The 17,033-nt window shown below is 36.8% G+C and overlaps 1 protein-coding gene across 1 annotated transcript in view; it reads left to right on the top strand.

Annotated features, from left to right (window-relative positions):
- MEIKIN (meiotic kinetochore factor) overlaps positions 1–17,033 on the top strand; it is a 147,944-nt gene that overhangs the window by 21,797 nt on the left and 109,114 nt on the right. The window contains exons 6-8 of the mRNA XM_012505287.2: positions 1,590–1,709; positions 6,638–6,677; positions 11,656–11,711. Coding sequence (XP_012360741.1) covers positions 1,590–1,709; positions 6,638–6,677; positions 11,656–11,711 — 216 coding nt within the window. The remainder of the gene's footprint in view (positions 1–1,589; positions 1,710–6,637; positions 6,678–11,655; positions 11,712–17,033) is intronic.

Here is a 17,033-nt window from a genome sequence, read left to right as displayed (position 1 = left end):
TAAACTTTTAAAATTAAAAAAATCTCGAAACAAGGAAATTAAGTAGGAGGAAAAAGAATCAAGGAGAAATAGGAACAAGGAGAGGAAAATACTTTTAAAAATCTTCATTGAGATAAGAAAATATGTATTTTATCCGTTAAATAAGAATAGGATGCTATGAAAAAGAGGCTGTTCTAAGAACAATGAAGTGCAAAAGCAGAATGGAAAACTCAGTAAAAGGATTAAAATATTAAGTTGAGATTTACCAGAAAAAAAATCATAAGAAAAAAAGGAGGAAAAAAGAGGAGAAAAATTTAAAAAAGATTAAAATTTAGAGGAAAAAAATATAAGATAGAAGAACAGTATATGAAATCCAACATCAAATAATAGGAGTTCCAGGAAAAGATAATGGAAAAAAGGGAATAAAATTATTAAGAAATAATTCAAGAACATTTTTCGAGCGATAAATTATGAGTTTGCAGGTTAAAAGGACCATAGTGTGCCTAGTACAGTAGATGAAAAACACCAAGGCACAGCATTATGAAATTCTAAAACACCTGGGAGTGGAATAAATGGAATGGATTTATGCAGTTTGGTAGTATTTGAAATTAAATAGATTTAAAAATACAGAGAGACCAGGAGTGGTGGCACATGCCTGTAATCACAGCACTTTGGGAGGCTGAGGCAGGCGGATCATGAGGTCAGGAGATCGAGACCATGATGAAATCCCATCTCTACTAAAAATACAAAAAATTAGCCGGGCGTGGTGGCGGGTGCCTGTAGTCCCAGCTACTCGGAGAGGCTGAGGCAGGAGAATGGCGTGAACCCGGGAGGCAGAGCTTGCAGTGAGCCGAGATTGCGCCACTGCACTCCAGCCTGGGTGACACAGCGAGACTCCGTCTCAAAAAAAAACTGATATTAAGTAATAGCAGTTTACGTACAGTTGTCCCTTGGTATCCATGGGGATTGGTTCCAAGACCTCCCTTGGATACCAAAATCTGTGGATGCTGAAGTCCCTGATATAAAATGGCATGGTATTTGCATGTAACCTATGCACATCCTCCTACATACTTTAAATAATCTTTAGATTACTTATAATACTTAATACAATGTAAATGCTATGTAAATAGTTGTTATACTGTGTTGTTTAGAGAATAATGACAAGAAAAAAAAGGCTGTATATGTTGAGTATAGATGCAATTTTTTTCCTGAATATTTTCAGTCCATGGTTGGTTGAATCCACAAATGTGGAACTCGTAGATACAAAGGGCTGACTGTATGTTATTTAGTGATGCGATTTTTAATGGCACATAGGTATAACATATATAAAATATAACAGGCAGCTCACATGTGTCCTACCTGTCTCTTAGATCAATAATCCTTATGGTAGAAAAGTCTACAGAGGAAGGCAGGGTAAGAGAACCAGAATAGACCATAGATTATTTACTATATTGATCCATCAAGGCTTATTTTTTTCTGTCTCATCCAAAATCTTCAAATATGATACCATCGTTTGGTATGGGCTGGGGACCTAAGGTGGGGTAGAGAGTAACCCATCATTTGTAGGCTGTTGTTCAAGGTCTTACACGATTTCTTCTCTGCTGTTTTAGACTGGGAGTGTCCCAACTTGGAAGAACACATGCAGTGGAAGAATTCTACTCTTCTGGATACCAGTAAAGCAGTAGCAATAGAGAAGGCACCACAGTTTTCAAATGTCTCTGCAATTTTAAGTGAGTTGCACACACAGGGGAACATTTCTCATCTATGTTGGAAAAGCAAAGTATTTTTTCTCTTGAATGATTTCTAAGCTAAGTCTATCAGTTGGATTGCCTTTGGCTACAGATAATATCTAATAATAGCATAAGTATGTATGAGTTTACTTTTTTATTTATTTTGAGACAGAGTCTCACTCTGTTGCCCAGGCTGGAGCGCGGTGGCACGATTTAGGCTCACAGCAACCTCTGTCTCCCAGGTTCAAGCAATTCTCCTGCCTCAGCCTCCCTAGTAGCTGGGGTTACAGGCGCGTGCCACCACACCTAGTTAATTTTTGTATTTTTATAGAGATGGGGTTTCACCATGTTGGCCAGGCTGGTCTTGAACTCCTGACCTCAGGTGATCTGCCTGCCTTGGCTTCCCAAAGTGCTGGGATTACAAGTGTGAGCCACTGCTCCCGGGCACATCAAGCTAATTTAAAAAATTTTTTGTAGAGATGGAGTCTCGCTGTGTTGCCCAGGCTGGTCTCAAACTCCTAGACCCAAGTAATTCTTCTACCTTGGCCTTCCAAAGTGCTGAGATTATAGGCATGAGCCATTGCACTCAGTCTTTTATAACTTTTTATTTTGAACTATTTTTAGACTTTTTGTTTAGTCTTTCTTTTTTTCTGTTTCATGATCCTATCCTGGATCCCATGTCGCTTTTAATTGTTATTTCTCCCTAGTCTCCTGCAGTTTGTAATAGTTCCTCAGTCTTTCAGATTACTGATGTTATTTTGTAGAATGTCCCTTAATTGGGATTTGTCTTGATGTTTCCTTGTGATAGGAATGAACTTATGGCTGGGTGCAGTGGCTGACACCTGTAATCCCAGCACTTTGGGAGACTGAGATGGAAGGACTGCTTGAGGCGAGGAGTTTGAGACCAGCCTGGGCAACATAGTGAGACCTCTGTCTCTACAAAAAATATAAAATGAGCCAGACGTGATGGTGCACGCCTGTAGTCCCAGCTACTCAAGAGGCTGAGGTGGGAGAATGAGAGGATCACTTGAGCCCAGGAGGTCAAGGCTACAGTAAGCTATGTTTGTACCACTGAACTTCTGCCTGGGTGACAGAATGAGGATCTTCTCAAAAAAAAAAAAAAAAAAAAAAAGGAATGAAATTATGCAGTTTTTGTTAAGAATACCACAGAAATGGCCTTTGCAGTGTATCATATCATATCAAAGGGTTCATGATGTCCCCCCATTTTTATTTGAAAAATATTATGTCTTATTACCGGTGATGGTAAATTTCATCATTTGGTTAAGGTGGTATCTGCTGAATTTCTCCAGTTAAAGATTGCGTTTTCTCTTTGTAATTTTTGAATATCTACAAAAAGATAGTTTGAGACTGTAAACTCTGTTTCTCCTCAAACTTTGTTTCACTAATTTTAGCAGCCATCAGAGGAGCCAGGTGACTTCAACCTTTATTCCTGTGGTGTTTGTCCAAGGGTGATTTTTTATTCTATTCTTTCCTGCTACTTTTATTAATTGAAATTCTACTGTAAAAGAAGAACTTTCTCTTTTCTGCCATTTGTTTATTTATTTGATTACTTATTCGGTGTAGACTCATGGATATTTATTTTATGGTTTGAAATCCAACACTTTCATCATTCGTTCGTTCATTTATGTATTTATTTATTTATTTATTTCTAGTATATATGTATAGAGTAGTTTCAGAAGTGTTAACCCAGGCTCCTGTAAGAAACACATTTAGTAAATAAATTACAGCATTTGCATACAGTTCTTTTTGTCTTTAGCATTATAGCATCCAGTCAAAATTCTAATTTTCCAAAGTTACGTAAGTTCATTTGCTCCCCACCTCCCTTAGCATATGAGAAGTTATTCACTTGTAATATGTATAGCTAGACTCATTTGTTATTGATTCACTTTTGCATTCACCTCTCCTGTTTGGTTTTGTTTATGTATTCAGGAATATGAAATATTACTATGGTTTTAAGAGTCATAGCTATATAAAAAGGTATTCTCAGAAAATTGTCACTTTCTCCTTCTTCCAGCTACCATTCTTCTCTTCTTTCTACCCCTTTCTCACTTACCCCCTGTGGGTAACCGGTCTTTTTAGTTTTTGGCTTATCCTTCCTGTGTTTCTTTTGTACAAATGAGGAGATATCCATGTATTTCTTTATATCCTCTTCTTTGTTACATGAAGGGTACCGTGCTATATAGCTACTCTTTTTTCACTTTGATTTTTCCACCTAACTGTATGTACTGGAAATCACTCCACATTGGTTTACATAGAGATCTTCCTCTTATTTTTTACAGCTGCATAGTACTTCACTCTGTGGATGTACTTTTGTTTATTCAAAAATACCTATAAATTGGGTATTTAGGTTTTTCCCCAATATTTTGCCACCATAAACAATACTGCAGTGAATAAACTTATGATATATATTTTCATGCTATTGGCAGTGTGTCTTCAAGGTAGATTTCCAGAGGTAGGATAGCTGGGTCAAAAGGTAAGTGCATATATCATTTTATTGGATATTGCCAAATTTTCCTCCAGAAGGATTATAACAGTTTGCATTCCCAACAGCAGTGTGTTAAAGTGCTGGTCTCCCTATATCCTTACCAGCAGAATGTGTTGTCATATTTTTTTTTAATTTTTGCTACTCTCATAGGTGACAAATGTTATCTCTGTGCTATTTTAACTTGCGTTTCCATAATTATATGTGAGTTTAAACATTTTTCATATGTTTAAGGGCTATTTTTATTTGAAGAATATTGGCCTTTTGTCTGTGGTATATATTATGAATATTTTGTCCCAGTTTGTCAGTTGTCTTTTTGTTCATGGTATTTTTTGTCATGCAACTTTTTTTATTTATATTGGATTTATGTTTCTCCCATACCAGCCCAGAGCTAGTGTAGCAGTTCACTAATATCATCAAGATCATAGGGTCTTATGTCAACATGCAACCAAGTGTGTTGGCTTGTTACCCCATAGTTGCAAGGTGGTTGCTAAACTCTAGGTGTCACAGCCATGTTCCTGGTAGAAAGAATGAGAGAGGGCAGGAATAGCCCCACATATATTCTTTTATTGGAAGACGAAAAGCTTTCCCAGAAATTCCCAGCTGACTTCTACTTTGGTCTATTGGCCAGAACTGGGTCATGCATCTATCTACCACCAGGGAGGCTGAGAAACCAAGTATTTCGCTTTCCTATCCTCTATTGTGGTAGAAGGCAAGGAAAACGAAGAAGGGGAGTAGGAATGGATATTGTCAGCCCACCTATTAGAGCCTGCCACTACAAAAGGGTCGTATTAGTCAAAGAACATTGAGTTAGGGGTCCTTTATTGGAAAGTTGATAGCTGTCTGGATGGCAATATTTCTACAGTGTTTGAAGGCCTTGTCTTCTGTGTTATGTTTAGTTTGGCAACTCCTTTGCTGAAATAAAGTTCTCAAAGAAGCAGCCTGTCTCTTTAGCAAATATTTTGGTTAGGATTCTTGTCTGTTGCAAATGTCAAAAAATCTAACAGTATTAGGTTAAAAAGGGAATTTGTTACCACATGTACCTGAAAAATTCAGCAATAAATTAGGTACATATGCAACTTTATCCAGGGTTTCAAATGATATCGGTAGGATCCATTTCCTCTCTATCTCTTGGCTCAGGATCCCACTCTGTCAGTTATGCTCTCAGAGAAGTCCCTTCTTAGAGAAACTTTTGCTGGCTCTGGGCTTACATAATCACAGCCTCAAATACATTGAAAAAAGTGCTTCTGATTCCCAGCAATTTGAACTGAAGTCCTGGACCTTACACATGGGCTTCGTTAGTTTATATGCCTTACCCTGAACCAGTCACTTTATCCAGGGAGATGCAGGGCTCTCACAGCATTGAGTTATAGGCTATGCCTGGACCATCAGGGGAAAAAAAATGAGGTGACTGTTACCAGCAAAAACAGAGTAGATGCTAGATGATAAGGGTCCACTGTAGCCCTTTATGTTTTGAGAACCTCCCTTTGAGGAAATGCTTAAAGGCATCATTCACTTTGTCTTCTCTTAATTGGTGAGATTTAAAAAGTCTAATCTAACATAAGCAAAATACCACAGCCACTAAAGCTTTTAATTTCTTTAGACAACTGAACCCATGGTTCTTTATATTCCTAGTAATATCTTAATGTACCTGAGGCAGTCAAATGTTGGCTGACAGAAATTCTCTTGACTAATCAATCTATTAGTATGCATTTCTATATATTTGATATTGGACTAGTATTCGACTATGAGTTTTCTAATCTTTTTTTTTTTTTTGAGACGGAGTATCACTCTTGCCCAGGCTGGAGTGCAGTGGCGCAATCTCGGCTCACTGCAGCCTACACCTCCTGGGTTCAAGCGATTCTCATGCCCCAGCCTCCCAAGTAGCTGGGATTACAGGCACATGCTGCCACGGCCGGCTAATTTTTGTGTTTTTAGTGGAGACGGGGTTTCACCATGTTGCCTGGGCTGGTCTTGAACACCTGACCTCAGGTGATCCACCTGCCTCGGCCCCCCAAAGTGTTGGGATTACAGGCATGAGCCACCGTGCCCGGCCTAGTTTTGTAATTTGACCAGTTATTTTTTTCTTATATGTAAAATGGGGATAATAAATTGATATATTTACCTGACAGGATTGTTGTAAGAATCAAGTAAGATAATATACGTAAAAAGACTTCAAAAATTATAAAGAACTACTCAAATACAAGGGAGAGATTCCTGTATCTCATAAAATTTTGCGACATTTTTTTACTTTGATATTTTGAAAATATTTTTACCTAATTTAAGTGGCAGACATAAAAACAATATTAAAAAAGTTATAAAAATGAACTGCACTTGGGGGAAAATATTCATTTTTACCTAATTTTTGCCTCTGGTTTGTCTTCGAATTATATTTCTAATAGATTGTTTTTATTTTCTTTCCTAGGTACCTCTTCAGAAGACTATCAGAAATGCCATAGAAAAACGTAAGAACTAAAAATTTTAAAATTGTTGAGCTTCTGAAACCCTGTATTATAATAGTATATAGCAAATATGATTGTTAGTCCACAAGCTCAGGTGTTCATTTATTATTTGTTGAGGACTCACTACCTGTCAGGACTGTTGTAATTGCTAGCGATATAGTAGTGAACAAAATTGATTAAAAACAAAATCTCTGCCCTCAGCAATGATAGCAAAAAGGAAAAGTTTGAGAAAAATTCAAGAGGGATAGTCAATAGTTTTTAGTGACAGATTGGAAGAAGTTGAAATCCAAGTTGGCTCTCAGCCCTCTGACTTAGGAAATTGGATGAAAACTTGTTCACTAGGTGAGGGAACACAAATGAAAAAGCAAGAGTGGGTTGGGGTAATACTGAGGTACCGACAGCACTTTGAAGTGGAGATGTCCAACAACAAGTTGGATGGCCCAGCCTGGAGAGCAAGGGAAGTCCTGGGCTGAAGGCATAGTTGTCTCCTTGGGAAAGTATGTAGAGTGAGAAGAGAGTAGCATTAGTACGATAGCCTCTTTATAAATATGCCTGTATCTAAATGGTGAGAAATTTCTGAAGAAAAGAAAATCTGTTACTGTTTTTTTGGGTGAATTGTCTTTCAGCAAATAACACTGAAAATTGTAAATAGAAATGACTAAGGTGACCAGAGATGAAGATGGACTCGCTTAAAAAATTCCTTCCCAATTTATAATATATTCTTAAGGAGGATAGAAGGGTATTTGGATAATAACGATACCAGATTTGAGTGCCTATCACCTACTAGACATCTGGCATTCTCTTTATTGAAGTAGCACATTCACAAAGTAAAACTGCTACAACTTTGACATAGTAGCTAATGGAGAAAGGGGGTTTTATTTATATTGTGATAACTTCTTTTTAGATCCACTTTAATGACTGTTGCCTATGTATTGAAATGGAGCAAATGTAATAAAACACTTCATTATGTGTATCTGAGACTATTTCCTGTCTCACCTAAATACTGACCTCTCTTTGAAAAATAAAACCTACCACTTATATGTGCAAAGAAAATACAGCTTCATTTATTTTTTTAAAATAACTCATCTAAACTTCTCTTAAACCCTCATCACCCTTCTCCCCTATTTAGCTGGGAAATAATGAGTTAAACTCACTCATTGTCATCCATTTACTTTTGGTTAGAAGTCCTTTTTGGGTAAATGCTGAATCTTGGATTTTCTCCCCATTTCATAGTCCTGAGAATGGCATATTGGTAGGTGATCATATCCCTTTATCTGCCTGGGCAGTTTCAGTATATGCCTGTTTCCTGACATAATTCTTAATAGAGTACCCTCGTACTCTCAGAAATGTTCCAGTTTGGACAAATAGTCACCCTAAATGTAAGTGTTTAGGAATAGGGGCAGACCTTACGTAGCCTTGTAGCAGTGCTGGGGAAAGGGTAAGGTTGGGATCTGAGGGTATCTGGAATCCCATAAGCTGTCTCTGGATTTTTACTGATTCATGCTGCAAGGCTGCTAGACTGGTTCTATACCTGGTCTGGGCTCCACTGAAAAAATCACTGACTCATAAACTTAAGGCCTTATTTAGGACCTGAGGTCCTCCATTGCTGATTTTACCTTACCTTGGTTTTTGTTGCTTTCTCAAACCCTTTGAGTCTCATTGAAGTCTTGTATCCAGACTTTGACTAGGTGGCTTTCCACAACCTTTGTAGTAGAGTCACTTCACTGCAGCACTCCTATGCCAGGTGTTTTAGCTGTAAATTTGGCCACTTTCTTCATTGCCCTTGGTGTATGGAACCTTGAGAACTTGTTCTCAATGCCCAGGAATTAAGAGAATCTCAGGAGAGCTAACTGATGCCGCCTCTCTGCCTGAACATCCCCAGCTCTTCTTGTCATGTTGTTTCCTCCCTGTGTGGACATCTCGTAGAGTTCTAAACAGGGAGTTAGTACATACTCCGTCTTCTTTTGGCTTTCTCTTCATCTCTTCTAATGTCATCTTCCCATTTATTACCCCATCTCCATATTTGGGCCTTGAGGGAGAAAAGTCAGCTCCCATTGTCTGCTTGTTTTCTAAGTCTTTGTCCCCCTTCTCTTTCTAATAATGCTCTAGACTGGAAGGTGTGGAGGAGAGATCTAGCTTTGTTAACTTCCTTAGCTTTTTCTGTATCATATGGTTGTCTTAGTCTGTTTTCTGTTGCTTATTACAAAATACCTGAAACTGGGTAATTTATAAAGAAAAAGAATTCCTTTTCTTCCCTTCCCTTCCCTTCCCTTGCCTTCCCTTCTCTTCCCTCTTCCCCTTCTGCTTCCCCTTCCCCTCTCCCTCCCCTCTCCTCCCTTCCTTTTTCTTTTTCTTTTCTTTTTCTCCTCTTTCTTTCTTTCTCTCTCTCCCCCCCTTCCTTCCATCTGTCTGTCCATCCTTCTTCCTTCCTTCCTTCTTTCCTTTCTTTCTTTCTTTTTTTTTTTCTTTTCGAGACAGAGTCTTACTCTGTTGCCCAGGCTGGAGTGCAGTGGCACCATCATAGCTCACTGTAACCTCAAACTCCTGGGTTCAAGTGATCCTCCAGCCTCAGCCTCCTGAGTAAATAGGACTACAGGCATGTGCCACCATGCCTGGCTAGGAATTTATTTCTTACAGTTATGGAGGCTAAGAATTCTAAGGTCAAGGGGCTGCAGTTAGTGAGGTCCTTCTTGCTGATGGGGACTCTCCACAGAGTCCCGAGGTAGCACAGGGCATCACATAGCAAAGGGACTGAACGTAGTAGCTCAGGTCTCTCTTTTTTGTTTTGTAAAGCCAATCATACCATTCCCATGATAACATATTAATCCATTACTCCATTAATCCATGAATGGCTTAATCCATTTATGAAGGCAGAGCCCTCATGATCCAGTCACCTCTTAAAGGCCCTGTCTCTCAATACTGCCACATTGGGTATTAAATTTCAACATGAATTTTGAAGGGGACAAACATTCAAACCATAGCAATGGCTAATAGTAGAACTCTGTAGTTGTGTTTTAACTTACATATGTTAATAGGAACTTGAGGAATGTAGCAAAATGTTAAATGTGGTTTTCATGTTGTCTTAGAGTTTGGACAATGGCCTTACTGATAAACACAAATCTTTGACAAGTACCCCCATTCCTTATTCTGTGTAGAATTATCTATGTGGAGTTTGTAAAAGGTGAGGTCAAAACCCAATTCTACCAGCATTAGCTTATTACTCATCTCCAAACTAAGAAAAGGCTAAGAATACATGGAGAGGATGAAAAGTCCAAGAATGTGTGTTTCTTTGAAAAGAGCTATATATTGGTGTCATATGGAGCAAGGAGACTTCTCCCTTACCTCAACACAAGAAAGGAAGCTCCAAGAGAACCATTTGGAAGGTTCAACATACGTCCCTGGGAGTTAGTTTCTGACTCATACCCGAAAAGTCTAAAGGCAAAGAGGGTCTGTTAGGTGCGTTGGTATGGCAGAATAAAGAGGAAGCTAGATATACTTTCAGAGTTTGACATGACAAAGATCTGTGCATAATGCCAATAGACCCAATATGGATTCCATAGAAGGGGGCTAATTATGGATCATCTTGAAAGGGATTATGCCCAATATGACTTCCTGCAAAGGATGAATTAACCTCACTCAAAAGCAGTTGGAGGTTCTATCATCAAAGGCAAAAGCTGAGGAGATGATAAAAAGCAGCAAGTGAGAGAGCTCCAGTGATAGGTAGAGCTCCAGTGATAGGTAAACCTCCAACGAACCCTTCAGAATACTTCAAGTTTGAAAGAGTCCACATTTGATTACCTGTCATATCCCAGAGATACCATGGCACATAACTGTATCAGTCAAGATTGAGAAAGACTTTCCTGTACATTTCCAAAACTCCTTTCCTGTAATTCACTGCCAGAGGAACCTGAAGTGTAGTTTCCAAATAGGCAAGGGGAAAGAACAAGAAACAGATGAAACCAATGGTGGTCGCTCTTTCCACAGCATATTGAGTCTAAATCATGCCCAAGCTGAGAAAGGGAAAAAATTTACATTGCATAAGGAGAGTTTGGATTTGTAATATTACCCTGAACTTTGTGTTACCTAAAAATAGCTACTTATTACAAGAGAATGCCAGAAAGGTGTTAGTAAAAAGAAATCTACCTGGAAGTTCATTCAGAGGCAAGAAAGTACTATTTTGACAGGATACGTTTAAAGGGAAATATGAAAGAATAAAATTGTTTCTGTTTACTGAGTTCAACTATTCAATTAATCAGTATAGGAATTTAGAAAATTCCCTTCTCACATTTGGTTTTCAACTGCATTTTCTTGCTAGGGACTCAGAAATCCCATTTTTGTGGTCAGAGGCTGAGCTTTGATCCTTTGGTATTTATTCCTTTTGTGATAGCTAGTCCTTTCCTGCACATTTAGATAGAATTAGGGGTGGTCTAGTTTGTAGAAGTACAAAAAAAAAAAAAAACCCAGGATATTAATTTCAAAAAAATCTTTTACTGCAGTGTAGCCTGGGTAACAGAGCAAGACCCTCTCTCAATAATAATAATAATAATAATAATAATAATAATAATAATAATCTGTCATGTATCTTAAAATTCTTTCCACAAGAATCTTAGGAAACAAGATTGCTATCCCTTTTGCATAAATGAGGTAACCAAGACTCAAGACAGGCTAAGTAGTTTTCCAAAGGCCACTCAACAAGTGTGAGTAGTGGAACTGGAGTTTAAAGCAAGGTCTGTCTTATTCTAAACACTATGCCCTGTCCTCTACTCATATTGCTTCACACTCATAAATGTATAAATATATTGCCTTTTTTATTAAACTATTTGTTCATATAAATACCATAATATTTTTCTAAGCAACTGTATATTTTCCCACAGGATAATTAATTTCAAATAAATATCTTTATTTTAAATATTATTTGAGGATTTTTGAAAGTTACTGAAGGATTTAGAAAATACCACTAACTAGTTTGTTCTTGTTATAGAGTGATGACAGTAGCAGATCAAAATGTTTCTCCAAAAGCTTCAAATTCAGAATCAGGTAATAAATAATGAAACTAATTATTTTCTGTAGTAATTGTAATATTTATGTTAAAATACATGATTCTGTATTTATTTTTGCTACCTGCAACATGCATTAACAAAGTTAGTAGCCCAGTGAACCGAGTACTTTTTAGCTTGGTTGTATTTAAGAAATGAAGATATGTGGGATCAGAAAGTGGGTCTTAGCTATCCCCACAGCATCAATCATTTATTCATTTAATAACATTTAATGGATATGAACTCCATACTAGATATTGTTATATCTACTAGTGGAAGTGATACACTTTTCCTCCCTTTGTAGATTTCAGTTGCAGGAGAGGACAATAAGTAAACATATATTGTAGTTATGCATAATGATTGAAAAATAAAGGGATCAGCAAAGTGTCTTGCAAACCCTTATGTAGTTTACTATTAGGATAAATTTAGCAAGATATTTACATCCTTATTAACCTCTGCTGTATCTCAGATTTTTCTGTATTTCCTGCATCAAGTTTTATAGCATCCATTTGAAAGTAAATTTGAAGAATTGCTGATTTTGCTCTTGATGGTTGTAAATGTTTGTATGAATATGTATTTGCATAATCTTCATTTTAAGAAGTTATCTTAATGAGCATTTACTAAATGCCACACATTAAGTTAGGAACTGTAGGTATAAAACAATTAATATACTTTCTGTTCTAAGCAAAATTAGTCTAGTGATAAAAACTAATCTTATAAAAGCACAAAATCCCTGGAAGGAGCAATACCTTCTACCCCGGAGGTTTAGCATTGGAAGAAGGATTTGTTTTACAGATCAAAGAATAAGGGAATGTGTGAATAACAGATGAGCACTAATTAAAGGGAAAGTGGTAAGCGTACCAAAAACAACCATGATTTTACCTGGGTTTTGCCGAATAAAAAGTGTTGCTTTAGCTGTGGAAAATATTTACAAAGCTTGGTGGTAGGGCAGAATAGTGATTCTTGAATTCTGTATGTTTTTGTATTCTTACTTTTATTTTAAAATTTAAAATTAAATAAGCCACTTCTTACTCTAGAGATTTTTTTACACATTTCTTTTTACAGTGTTTTTATTAATATTTGTGGATATGTAGATGGTGTATATATTTATGGCTTACATGAGATATTTTAATACAGGCATGCAATGCATAATAATCACATCAGGGTAAGTAGGGTATCCATGCCCTCAAGCATTTATCCTTTGTGTTACAAATAATACAGTTATACTCTTTTAGTTATTTTTAAATGTATAATTAAATTATTTTTGACTACAGTCATCCTGTTGTGCTAGCAAATACTAGGTCTTATTCATTCTTTCTAACTATTTTTTTGTACCCATTAACCATCCCCACCTTCCCTACAAACCACTCCCCCTCCCCAACTATCCTTCTCAGCCTCTGGCAACCATCCTTCTATTCTCTATCTCCATGAGTTCAATTGTTTTGATTTTAGATCCCATAAATAAGTGAGAACAAGCGATATTTGTCCTTCTGTGCCTGGTTTATTTCACTTATCATAATGACCTTCAGTTTCATTCATGTTATTGTAAATGACAGGATCTCATTCTTTTTTATGGCTGACTAGTACTCCATTGTGTTTATGTACCACATTTTCTTTATCCATTCATCTGTTGATGGACACTTAGGTTGCTTCCAAATCTTGGCTGTTGTGAATAGTGCTGAAACAAATGTGGGAGTGCAGATACCTCTTTGATATACTGATTTCCTTTTGTTTGCATATGTACTCAGCAGTAGGATTGCTGGATTGTATGATATCTCTATTTTTATGTTTTCGAGGAAGCTCCAAACAGTTATCCATAGTGGTTATATTAATGTACATTCCCACCAACAGTATACGAGGGTTCCCTTTTCTCTACATCCTCACCAGCATGTTATTGCCTGACTTTTGGATAAACGCCATTTTAACTGGGGTAAGATGATATGACATTGTAGTTTTGATTTGCATTTCCCTGATGATCAGTGACGTTGAGCAACTTTTCATATACCTGTTTGCCATTTGTCTGTCTTCTTTTGAGAAATGTCTGTTTAGGTCTTTTGCTCATTTTTAATTGGATTATTAGATTTTTGTTGTGTAGATAGAGTTGTGTGAGCTCCTTATATATTCTGGTTATTAATCCCTAATTAGGTGGAGTAGTTTGCAAATATTTTCCCCCCTTCTGTGGGTTGTCGCTTCACTTTATTGATTGTTTCCTTTGCTGTGCAGAAGCATTTTAACTTGATGTAATCTCATTTGTCATTTTGCTTTGGTTGCCTGTGTTTGTGGGGTATTACTCAAGATATCATTGCCCAGCCCAATGTCCTAGAGACTTTCCCCAATGTTTTCTTGTAGTAGTTTCATAGTCTGAGGTCCTACATTTAAGTTTTTAATCCATTTTAATTTGATTTTTGTATATGGCAACAGACAAGGGTCTAGTTTCATTCTTTTTCACATAGCTATCCAGTTTTCCAAGCACCATGTTAAAGAAACTGGCCCTTCCCCAAAGAATGTCCTTGGCACATTTGTAAAAAAATGAGTTCACTGTAGATGTATAGATTTATCTATGGGTTCTCTTTTCTGATTCCTTGGTCTATGTGTCTGTTTTTTATGCCAGTACCATGCTGTTTGGGTTACTGTAGCGCCATAGTATAATTTAAAGTCAAGTAATGTGATTTCTCAGTTTCATTATTTTCGCTCAGGTTAGCTTTGACTATTCTGGATCTTTTGTGTTCCATATAAATTTTAGTACTTTGTTTTATTTGTGGGAAGAATTTCATTGATATTTTGATAGGGATTGCATTAAACCTACAGATTGCTTTGGGTAGTGTGGCCATATTAACAATATTGATTCTTTCACTCCATGAACATGGAATATCTTTCCAATTTCTTGCATCAGTGTTTCATAGTTTTCATTGTAGAGATCTTTCAGATCTTTGGTTAAGTCCTAGATATTTTAGTTTATATGTTGCTCTTGTAAATGGTGTTACTTTCTTGACTTCTTTTTCAGATTGTTCACAGTTGGCATATGAGAATGCCACTGATTTTTGTATGTTGATTTTGTATCAAGTAACTTTGCTAATTTGCTAGTTCTACTAGTTTTTTGGTGGAATCTTTAGTTTTTAAGTATAAGATCATGTCATCTGCAAACAAAGATAATTTGACTTCTTCCTTTACAATTTGGATGCCCTTTATTTCTTTCTCTTGTCTGGTGGCTGTAGCTAGACTTCCGATACTATGTTGAATAATAATGGTGAAAGTGAGCATCGTGTCTTGTTCCAGGTTTACAAAGAAAGGCTTTCAGTTTTTCCCCATTTAGTATAATACTAGCTGTAGGTCTGTCATATATTGGCTTTTATTATAGTGAGGTATGTTCCTTCTGTACCTAGTGTTTTGAGAATTTTTATCATGAAGGGATGTTGAATTTTATCACGTGATTTTCTAGCATAATTTAAATGATCATATGGTTTTTTCCTTTATTCTGTTGATATGATGTATCATATTGATTGATTTGCATATGTTGAACCATCCTTGCATCCTTGGGGTAAATCCCACTTGGTCTTGAAGAATGATCTGTTTAATATGTTGTTGAATTCAGTTTGCTATTTTGTTGAGGATTTTTACATCAATATTCATCAGAGATATTGGCCTATAGTTTTCTCTTTTTGATATGTCTTTGTCTGGTTTTCATATTAGGGTAATACTGATTGCATTGAATGAGTTTGGCAGTATTCCCTCATCCTCTATTTTTTGGAACAGTTTGAGTAGGATTGGTATTAGTTCTTCTTTAAATATTTGGTAGAATTCAACAGTGAAGCCTCTAGGTCCTGGAATTTTCTTTACCAGGAGACTTTTTATTATAGCTTCAATCTTGTTACTTGTATTGTCCTGTTCAGGTTTTGGATTTATTTATTTATTTATTTATTTTGAGATGAAGTCTTACTCTGTTGCCCAGGCTGGAGTGCAATGGCACAATCTCAGCTCACTGCAACCTCTGACTCCCAGCTTCAAGTGATTCTCTTGCCTCAGCCTCCTGCGTAGCTGGGATTACAGGTGCACGCCACCATGCCTGGCTAATTTTTGTATTTTTAGTAGAGACGGGGTTTCACCATGTTGGTCAGGCTGGTCTCAAACTCCTGACTTCATGATCCGCCCACCTTGGCCTCCCAAAGTGGTGGGATTACAGGCTGGAGCCACCTGCCCGGCTCAAGGTTTTGGATTGCTTCATGGTTCAGTCACACTAGATTGCATATGTCTACTGGCATGTAGTTGCTCATAGTAGATACTAATGATCCTTTGAATGTCTGCAGTATCAGTTGTGATGTGTCCCTTTTCATCTCTGATTTTATTTAATTGGGTTTTCTGTCTTGTTTCTTAGTCTGGCTACAGGTTTGTCAGTTTTTTTTTTTTAATAAGAAACCAATTTTTTGTTTCATTGCTTTTTTGTATTGTTTTCAAGTTCATTTGTTTCTGCTCTGATCTTTTTTATTTATTCTACTAATTTTGGGTTTGGTTTGCTCTTTTTTTAGTTATTTAAGATACATTGTTAGGTTGTTTATTTGAAGTTTTTATTCTTTTTGATATAAGCATTTGTAACTGTAAATTTCCCTGTTAGTACTGCTTTCACTGTATCCTGTAGGTTTTGGTATGTTGTATTTCCATTATGATTTGTTTCAAGAATATTTTCAGTTTCCTTCTTAATTCTTCATTGACTCACTAGTCATTCAGGAGCATATTGTTCAATTTTCATGTGTTTGTTAGTTTCCAAAATTCCTTGTTATTTTTTGTCTTTTATTTTAGATTCAGGTGTACACGTATCTAATTTGTTATGTAGATAAATTGTGTGTTGCAGTAGTTTGGTGTGCAGATTATTTCATCATCTATGTAATAAGCATAGTACCTGATAGGTACTTTTTCAATAGTCACCCTCCTCTCACCCTCAGGTAGGCCCCAGTGTCTATTGTTCCTTCTTTCTGTCCATATATACCCAATGTTTAGGTCCCACTTATAAGTGAGACTGTGCAGTATTTGGTTTCCTGTTCCTGTATTAGTTTGCTTAGGATAATGGCCTCCAGATTTATCTGTGTTGCTGCTGAGGACATATTCTTATTCTTTTGTATGACTGGGTAGCATTCCATGGTGTATATGTACCACGTTTTTTTTATCCAGTCTACCATTGATGAACATTTCGGTTCAGTCCATGTCTTTGCTATTGTGAATAATGCTGTGATAAATATATGCTTGTATGTGTCTTTATGGTAGAATAAGTTATATTCCTTTGGGTATATGCCCAATAATGGGATTGCTGGGTCAAATGGTAGTTCTGTTT

The sequence above is a fragment of the Nomascus leucogenys genome, chromosome 2 (genome assembly GCF_006542625.1).
Source record: "Nomascus leucogenys isolate Asia chromosome 2, Asia_NLE_v1, whole genome shotgun sequence".
NCBI classification, from domain to species: Eukaryota; Metazoa; Chordata; class Mammalia; order Primates; family Hylobatidae; genus Nomascus; species Nomascus leucogenys.
This window is presented reverse-complemented; position numbering and strand designations above follow the sequence as displayed.